The sequence below is a fragment of the Camelus bactrianus genome, chromosome 21 (genome assembly GCF_048773025.1).
Source record: "Camelus bactrianus isolate YW-2024 breed Bactrian camel chromosome 21, ASM4877302v1, whole genome shotgun sequence".
Classification (NCBI taxonomy): Eukaryota; Metazoa; Chordata; class Mammalia; order Artiodactyla; family Camelidae; genus Camelus; species Camelus bactrianus.
In genome coordinates, this window is record NC_133559.1 from 10,201,730 (window position 1) to 10,211,519 (window position 9,790).

A 9,790-nucleotide genomic window follows, 5' to 3' on the forward strand; every position below is an offset into this window, starting at 1 on the left:
GGAGTCGTTCAAAAACACAGGCTTGCTCAAAGTTCTAGTATGCCTATGTCTACCGTAGGGATAGAAACTGCGATTTTCCAGCTCCCAGAAGAAAACTCAAAGGTGGATTTAATAATGTGCTTTAAGTGTCTGAGTTTATTAAAAAGGGGAAAGAAGAAAAGTCTTTCCTTTTCTACTGAGTGAAGGACAAAAAGAAACAAGACTCAATCAGTCAAATCCATACCAAAGGATATTCTAAAAAATAAATGGCCTGTAATCTTTAAAAATGTCAAGATCATTAAAATCAAGGAAAAACTGAGGAACTTTTCCAGGTTTAAGGAGTCTAAAGAGACTTGATATCTAAATGCAACTTGTGATTCTGAATTGGATCTTTTTTGGTACAAACGTCACTGTTGGGACAGTTGGTGAAATTTGCATGGGGTCTCTGGATTAGATGTTCATTTCCTGACTTTTATGGTTTTAATGTGGTTATATGAGGACATGTCTGCATTTATGGGAAATACATACTTAGTATTTGAGGGTGGTGCATCAGACTGGCAATTTATTCTCAAATGGTTCAGGAAAAAAAGCTGTGAGTGGTGTGACGGAGTTCATTGTGCTTATATCTGTCCAACTCTGCATTCAGTAACATCTTGAAATTGACTGTGATGGGAGTATTTATACCACAGAAATTAACAAATGTTACAATTCAGACCTTTTTTGCCCTGGAGAACCAACTGTTGAACATGTATCCGCACACCATTCTTTGTAGCATCTTTCCACTTTTTTTTTTGTAAATTTTTATTGTTTCAAAAAATTATTAAATAGAAAAAAAGATTGGATAAGAAGTTACTGTTTCAACCTCTCCTTTGAACAAGACTTGCAATAAATACATAAAGAGCAAAAAGAAAAGAAAGATTCAGCCACAACAGCAGAAAGCATGGTTAGATAAATGAAAAGACTCTCTGGCCACAGGCTACTGAGTAAGATTAGGAAACCATTCTTGAAGCTATCTTTTATTTTTTTTAATATATTACAAAAAGCATGAGGCTACATAAAACATATACATATATTTAAATTAAAACAATTTAGGTAAAATTAAGGGATATCAATATTCACATACAAGTTATAAGGGGAGATATATTCAAGGGCCACAGAATTTGAACACCAAATGACTCTTCTAGCTCAAGAGGTTAGCCGTTGCTTCAACAGGCTTACCTTGTCATGCATGCCTTTAAGGTTCCCCTCAAGCCCTTTGTGACTGTGCAACAGCGCCTCAGAGCTAGCAAGGTTTTCGCCATAATCCTCAGAGGTGAGCTGAGGCTCCTTCTCCGTAATCCACTGGATGATTTCGGTCACATCCCTGCCAGACATCCACATGAACTCCAACGAAGGAAGAAGGCGGGTATTCCAGGGCAAAGAGCACACAGCAAAGACCACCCTAGTTCGCCCAGCCAGCAGTTACCCTACCATCCCACGCTCTAGCGAGAAAGTAAAGTAAAGAGTTCTTGCTTTGAACGATTTTCATTGAGATGTAGAGACCTGGGCATCCTGACAACTGAGCCTCCAGATACACTTCTCACATTGGAGTCAGCTCTTACGAACGTCCCTCTCAGCATCACCTTCCTCCCTCTTCCAGTTCTTAATCTGCTTTCCTCGCCCCTGCAGAGCTTCCTTCGCTAACTCACCGGTGCCATTTTTATTGCCTTACGTGACATTGGACACAAACTTGGCTAGGGAGTGGGTCACAATTCTCATAACTACTCTCTCCCTTGTTGTCTCTAAGGTGAGCACATGATTTTCTTTGGTTTGAGGTACTGGTCACTAACTGCTAAGGGCAGGCAGAGGCTAACACAAATAACAAACATGGTGCTACTGCGGAGTTTCCTGTAATTCAGTGGGCAGACTCCTACCTTTTGAATCGGTAGAGGTCTGCAGCCCTGGACAGTGTTTCCTGTCGCTGGAGAACCAGACTCTGGAGATGCTCCCAGGCTGTATTCACTTCATTCTGCTTTGACTGAATTGAGGGCAGCTCAGGATGCTTTTCCTGTGGGAGGAAACCAGTGCTGGACTTCGGCAAAAATCATTTAAACATTTCTTGTTTCATACTGGTTCATATTTTCCCAGAAGTGGAGAACAGCCACTTAGCCAGATACTACACTTCACTTAGCTCCGCTCCCTGACTCTTACTTGATCCACATTACCCAAATCTAGGGGGAAAAAAACCTGCCAGATAGTCTATCTTTTACCCACAGCAATGGACTAGCCTATGAACACAGGTTGCCCAAACACGTTATGTTCAGAACTCCACCACGTTGACGCCTGCTCAATACCCTTGAGAAATCCCGGAAACCAAGGAAAAGGAGAGGAAATTCCCTTTGCAAAATATGGCTACATTCTTCAAAACTTCAATAGTGTGATTCTTAGCACTTTGGGGGTCCTGACACTTTCGATATTCTTATGAGAGCTATTTCCCTCTTCCCAGAATTATACATACACACAGATAAATTTAATTTTGCAGAAAATTTCATACAATTTTTCTAACTGTCCAAAGCAATGAAGTTTACAAATATTAGATTAAGCTAGCAGCACCAGCCCATTTTGATACTTGGCAATTCTGAGTAGTTCCCCAAAGCCCATGTCTCCCTAATCCCCCCATCCCTGTTTATTCCCATTTTGAAGCCTGTTCAGACAAAATTGTCCACTTCTCCTTCCTTGCTTATGAGTAGAAATGATATTCTCTGAGCTCCAGTACCCAGGCCCCGAAAGGCCTTTCAGCTTCTGCTCTTACCTTCTTGGAATAGTAACACATAAGAAAGCATGATTGACTGAAAGATGAGAGATCGTACGGAGGAAGCCTTCATTGTCTTTGCCAAAACCCCGGACGTGGGGGCAAAGTCATTCTAGATCTTCCACCCCAACTGAGCCACCGGATAACTGCAGCCACTTAAGAATACCAGGTAGGGTCAGGAGAACAGCCCAGGTGAGCAGCTGAATCACTAAATCATGAATCAGTGAATCTAACTCACTGAATCATGAAAAACACAAGACATCTGTTGTCTTAATTTTTGTGGTAGTTTGGTAGGTGGTAAGAGATAACTGAAAAATCTCCACAATGAGAAAAAGATGGTAGAGGGAAAGAATTTAGGGACTGGTGGAAATGTGTCCTGGAAAAAAATTGAGAAATAAGTTATTTTCCCTACTCTAGGATCCATTCATCCTGAAATCTTGGTTCTGTTAACACAGAAATATCATTCCCATTATAGAGCTGCAGTGATAATGAACCCTTAAATGGAAATTCTAATAGCCAACTGTTGGAGTTTCTAGTTCCTTCATGTGCATATAAAATCAGACTGACTTCCCAGTTCTTACATATGCTAGGGTTGTTTATTCACACAATGAGCGCTTATCTGCTCAGATATTAAACACTTATTCAAGCATTTTTGTAAGTAAGTGAAGGTAAATCTGCCTCTTTTTCCCTTCCCCCACACGTGGAAAGATTCAGTTTAATGATTTCATGTGTATTATGAAAGCTCACCATTATTTTATATTCTTTGCTACTTTATTCAGGTTCTTCCTCATGAAGAAAGAGTGCTTCAGAAACTTGAGAACTCCAGGTACTGCACAGTGCAAGAATAATCTCATTGTGGACTTAATTCCTTTGCATACACACATACACACACAGACACACTCACGCACACCTCCATTTCCATGGAGTGGCAAGGGATAAATTCAGAAAGAAGAAACTTTTCTGGGAATGTTATTCCAGGCACAGGCACACCTCTGTTTTCTGGCAAGGTCCTATCTTTTTCCCGTCCCACCTACTAACGGCTAGATGTTCTTCTTGAAGATCAGAGCGCTTGCCCTGGACTGGCTCTGTTGCTCCCCACCTCACCTTGGCACACTCATTGGCATACTGGTTCACTCCATCCACTCTCTTCTTTCTAGCTTCCAGATCCACCTGGAACTCTTCAAACTTATGCAGAACCTCTGTGTGCTCCCATTCCTTATCTGGCTTCTCTGATGTCACTATAGCAATCTGTAGGCACAGAAAATCTAGTAAGTCACCAGCAAATGTTTAGGAACCCCCGCAGGTCAAATGCCCCCAAACCTTTTCACATTCCCAGGATAACTCAGGAGGAGATACTGGTGGAACCTGGGCGAACCCCTTCAGGGGTTCAGAAGCAGGACTGAATTTCCTGATGTAGCACCCTGGCCCAAGAGACAATGGTCTTCGGGGTAATTCTTCAGAGAGACCAGACACATTGTTAGCAAAAGCTTCTGCAGGCATCTTTTTGTGTTTTGGAGCATAGAAAATAAATCCATCTTGGTTCTACTCATTTCAACATACTGAGTGTTTACGAAAGCATTGTGCTAAGCACTTGCTTGTGTAAATTTTCAGTCCTAACCATATGATTATTCTTTAAGTATTTAGAAAAATAGAATTCTCCACAGTTGTTGGATTAGGGAAGGAGCTGGCAGTGCTCTCAGCCTGAACCCAGAGTAAGAGCAAAAATCTGGGAAGAGTGAAGGCTCATGGAAGGCAGAAGGGGAACCAGCCTAGATCATCTTCCAATGCACACTTTTTGTGTAAGTCTCACCTTCTTCATATTGAGATTCATACATTTAGACTTATCCCCCAGCACCCTCCAGAATACCCCTAAATCTTTGCCAACGTTCCTCTTTCTTCCAAGGAACCAAGCCCAGGAACAGATACCCAGACTTCTTTATGGATGGCCTGCATTAAACTGCTATGGGATGTCCAGGGCAGAGGGACGCAAAGTCCAATACGCATACAGTTTTGTCCTATACCTTGTCTCTGATCCACTCCAAGAGGTCAGCGCAGTCCTGTGAGTACTGCTGAAGCTTCAGGGCTTGCTGCAGCTGAGCGCTCTTCTCCCAGGTCAGCCTTAGCAGCTCGTCCCACAGGACGTACAGCTCTTCCAGACGGCCCTTTGGGAGGAGAGGCAAAGCCACTCAGGCACAACGCCTGCCGTGGAGCAGGTGAAGACCCAGAGAACTGCGCAGAGATGGACCTGGGTAATATTTCCTCCTCCCAATCACTCATGCATTAATTGTTCAACAAATATGGAAAGGAGAAAATAGGGTATGTATGGGAACAGCTATTAAACCAAGCCAGAGAAAAAAAAATTAATAATGCTTTCAGATTTTACAGGATGAAATGATTACAGATAATAAGACAATATGGAATAAGGATTCTTGAAAGACTGCTCATTTGAATTGGGCCCTGAGGGACAGAATACTGACAGGTAGATGATGGGCAGAGGGTGTTCAAAGCACTGGCAAAAACTTAGCGAGGACTGTTAGAAAGGATGAGATGCAATTTTTCTGACTTGTAAAGAAAATTAGTGGCATCAAAGCAATAAGAGAATTTTGAGACTATATAGTTGAGGGTTAACTTAGAAGAGCAGGTTTTATATATATTGTAGAATTGGGTAGCATCTGTATTATGTCTTCAAGAATCTTGTATTTTTCAACTGCTTCATGTCTCAAGGTAGCATGGAGGATGCAGACCACATTTCTCTCTAAATCCTGTCGTGGTACCGTCTGACATAGCCCCAGTGATGCTGAGAGATGTAAAGATGTTTCGAACTTTTCTCAAATATTTTAATTACTGTAGAGGGATTGATGGCACACAAAGCTGTAAATAACACAAGTATGACTTCTATTTTATAACAATAAATAAGTTTTTTGAGATTTTCTTTTTACAGAGTCTTTTTTCTAATAAGGTTTATTCTGGTTAAATTCTGTATCCCCTGACCATGTTTTGTTGACAGTAAAACAAGCTAGCATTTGCATACTAAATATGAAAAGAAAGTCCCAATTTTTAAATATGTAACACAAATTTGTCTTGACAGTTTTAAAAATACTTAAACAGTAAAAAAAAAAATTGCTTGTACAGAAAGGAATGTGAATTGACTGTATCAACACAAACATGTTGGGAGAGTATATGAATTAATTTAGAAAAAGCTCGGGGAGGGGGTGGTATAGCTTAAGCAGTAGAGTGCATGCTTAGCATGCACAAGGTCTTGGGTTCAATCCCCGGTACCTCCTCTAGAAATAAATAAATAACCTTAATTACCTATCCCCACCAAAAAAATAAAAAAAATAAAAGTTAGAAAAAGCTGATACATTAATAATGGTTCCATAGTGGTAGTGATCTTCAGTCTTCAAGGCTCAGGGAAGACAAGCGGATTTTGGGAGATTTTTTTTTTTCCCCTAAAATGAACAGAAGAGAGGGTTTGGAGAACTACAGTAATAGTCATAGCATGTAGGCTATGAAGAGAGAGAGATGCTTCATAGACAAAGGGAGAAAGATTTCAGAGAAGATTCAAAGAAAGAGCATCCTTTGTTTAGAGAGTTTAAGCAACAAGGACCCTGAGGTTAGAAGAATTCATTAGAAAGGACATTTGGGAAACCCAATTCATATGGGAAATGTGGAACTAGGCTGAAGTGGGCTTGATCTTGAGCCAAGTTATCCTGCAGTGACATAAGGAGGAATGTGCTATCTAATGACAGTTTTGTATCATCTAGCCCTTCTCCCTACTCCAAGGAACACTAGAACATCCCATCCTTTTTTCCTGCCCCAACCCAAGTAGAAGATAAGAGGCAGAACCATGGTTCCAAGCCAGTTACGTCAAGGTTTGCACCTGGTATAACCAATTAAAACTTTGATAACATAATCAACAATTTAGAACCATCTCTGACAGAGCCCCACCATACTTTTACCTTGGTGTCCTCATGGGCAAAATGCCCCTCAGCAATGTGGACTTTCCAGATATTTCCCAGCTCAGGAAGGACCTCTGATTTTGCTTGCACATCTGCTTTGAAGGATTTATGCTTCTCATATTCCTCCTGAAGTTTAGAAATCAGAGTTTATGGCTAACGAAGCCTAGTCTCCCTGGACCATAAGAAGGTCCTTTTGTTCCTCTTCTTTCTTTCAGGCAAAACTACTTATTTCCCGACTTAGATGGGGATAGTGATAATTTATGACTATAGCTGGAGAAGTCATATCCTAAAAGAAGTGGTCTTGGCAGACTACCACACATAGGTTTTCAAAGGGTCCCATGTTCAAAGTCAGGGGCCAAAGAGGAAATTTTTCCCAGTTTCCATTGCCTTTGGAATTTCCAGTAAATATTATTTTAAAGTCTAAATTGCCTTCTGTGGGAATGAAATCATGTAACACAGAGTTTTTCCTCTTCAGAAGAAAGAAGCCAAGTGCTATTGAAAGTAGAGCACAATAAGGAAGCTGATCACTACAATAATGGTTTTTTTTTTTAATTGAGAGGTTTTCTTATGCCAGATTATGCTCTTGTTGTCTTATATAAACTGATCCATGTAATAATGCTTTGTTCTTGCTCCAGGCGCTTCTCCTCCAATATCGACTGCACCTTTTGGGCTTGCCACCCTCTCTTCTGATCACGACTATAATTTCCGCAAGCAGAAGTGGGAGTTCCCAGCAGCCCTGTCTGCCTGAGACCTCTCATTTGAACTTAAGAAGAGGCCTGAATACCCATTTGGGAAAAATGCTGGTTAACTCAAATCTTTCTGAGGAAAGTAAAGACCAGTTATTTCAGAAGTGTTAATGTCTCTTCACCCCAGTTTCATCCTTAATGTCACAGAATATCGAAATCACATAGTGTATCATAAATTCATTGAATTCTCAGAGTTTTGCCCATAGCTTGACTTCAAATCAATGTTACATTTATAGAATGTTATCTAGAGTGAGTTTCCTTTGTAAATAAGATACTGAGGCTTAGGGAGATGAAGCCATGGGCAATTTAGAGACAGAATTACAGTCCCTAAATTCTGATCTTTCTGTTACATCATCCTTCTATGGTTAATCAGATGTACACTTACATTATTAGAATGTTTCCCTCCCTAGAGATCTTAGAGTCTACTCTGGGGAAGTCAGTGGAGTTGAGTGACCTGTTTGTTAGCTGAATCTTCATAGCTTTTATCGCCTACAATCTTGAGTTTCTCCAAGATCCATTTCTCCAGGTCATCTGCATCCCGTCTGAAAACGTTGTAGTAAAACTGGTCTTTAAGCTTCTGAGACCTCTCAGCAACCTGTTCCTTGAACCTCTGGTACCGAGTCAACACCTCCTGACGCCTCTCTTGGATCTCTTCTGCTGTTTCCAGCACCTTTGGCCAATCACTGTCCATAGCCTGCAAGTTAAAAGGCTTCTATCTATGCAGGTTCTCAAATCTCTAGCACACTGTCCTTTTACACGTCCCAAGGCACTTACTCATGTTGGACTTATGTTCACATATCTTTAAGCTTATAAAAGCCTGTTGTTAGAAAGGCTATAATATATTTATATAATTTTAACCATATACAGTGCTCACTTCGGCAGCACATATGCTAAAAATTTAACCGTATGCAGCTACAGCTTAGGCTAATAATTCTTGGTCATTCAAAATACATTTCCAACTTTTCACATAAATTTGTGCCAACATGTATTAATTTCCGTAAACAGAATTAATTTGGACTAATAATGGAAAACAAGTTGAAATTTATAAAATCACAGAGTTTCAGACAGATAAAGAAGATGTATAATTGTGTTGCTTTCAAAAGCCCAAAAGGCATTAACATGTGCCGAGCATGGCGAATTTCACTTAATGAATAAATAAAAATCACTTTCAATTAATTAGATGAATGATACACCGAGAAGTTTGAAAAGATTTCCTTCTAACTTAAAAATATAACATATTGTTTACTCTTTTATTTGCTTTATTCATAAACATTACAAATCAAAAGTTCAGCACATCTGCTACCCAATTATCACAAATATCGAATTATTAGCATCTCAGTAATCGGCTTTTGCAATGTAAAACATTATACTCTCTAACAACACAAAATATTATTTTCATACAGTGGAATCCAACCTATTTGTGACAACATCCAGCAAAATTTCCACTGGGTCCACCTTCACTCATCTGGATATAAGCGCAGTTTTTCCTACCTTATCTCATCCAAAACATTTAATATACAGTTCAAATTTTAGTCTTCTTCTCCTGTATATAATTGCTACTCTGTGGATGGTCTGTACTGGTTCAGCTATAGAATTAAATCATTCTGTGGCTACAGAATTAAATCTTTAGTGTGTGTTATTTTGCTCCACGTTACCCAACTGGTCTCCAGGCGAACCCAAATAAGTCAGTGTTTGCTGGATTTTGGTGCCGCACAGCCACAACCTCAAGGCTGCCGATTAAAGTGAGACATTGATAAAAAAGACAGTTAAAATTAAACATCTCTCCTTCTTAAAAACCAAGAACAGTTCTTGCTGATTCGGTCAAAGATAGTACAGAAAGTTCAGAGGAGACAGCCTGCCTAATTATATTGGTGATCAACTGTACTGTAAAGAATTCTGTACTCACAGCTTCCTTTGGAAATGGTTCCACGTTTCCCAGAAGTGAGGAATCTGGTGAAACAAAATGTATCCAAAAGAGAGAGAGAAAGAGAGACAACTCACATGGAATTATCCAGTCTAATTCAGATAGAGATGAAAGAAGGGTTACATTTGTGGCAAAGACAAAAAAAAAAAAAAAAAAAAAAAAAAATAGCATCTTACTTGGGCCAGAATCCCGCCAGCTACAACTTACGTTATCTTCAGAAGACAGAACCAGCTGAGGCAGCTGCTAACTTTTCACAGATGGTGGGTGACTCAGCGATTTAGGGAAACAATGGCTCTCAAATTTTCTCAATATGACTTCATAAAAAATAAAAGCAAGGTTTTTAGATGAAAACTTAGAAAGGAAAAACACGGTTATAGATATAAGATAAAGA

General features: G+C 39.8%; 1 protein-coding gene across 2 annotated transcripts in view; it reads right to left on the reverse strand.

Moving 5' to 3' along the window:
- The window catches only part of SPTA1 (spectrin alpha, erythrocytic 1), a 56,885-nt gene extending 47,378 nt beyond the window's left edge, over positions 1 to 9,507 (reverse strand). For both annotated transcript variants that reach the window (XM_074349652.1, XM_074349651.1), the window contains exons 1-7: positions 9,382 to 9,507; positions 7,930 to 8,169; positions 6,730 to 6,855; positions 4,792 to 4,932; positions 3,875 to 4,018; positions 1,893 to 2,026; positions 1,198 to 1,342 (exon numbers count right to left, since the gene is read on the reverse strand). In XM_074349652.1, coding sequence (XP_074205753.1) covers positions 1,198 to 1,342; positions 1,893 to 2,026; positions 3,875 to 4,018; positions 4,792 to 4,932; positions 6,730 to 6,855; positions 7,930 to 8,166 — 927 coding nt within the window. In that variant the 5' untranslated portion in view covers positions 8,167 to 8,169; positions 9,382 to 9,507. The remainder of the gene's footprint in view (positions 1 to 1,197; positions 1,343 to 1,892; positions 2,027 to 3,874; positions 4,019 to 4,791; positions 4,933 to 6,729; positions 6,856 to 7,929; positions 8,170 to 9,381) is intronic.
- Between the last annotated feature and the right edge of the window lie 283 nt (positions 9,508 to 9,790).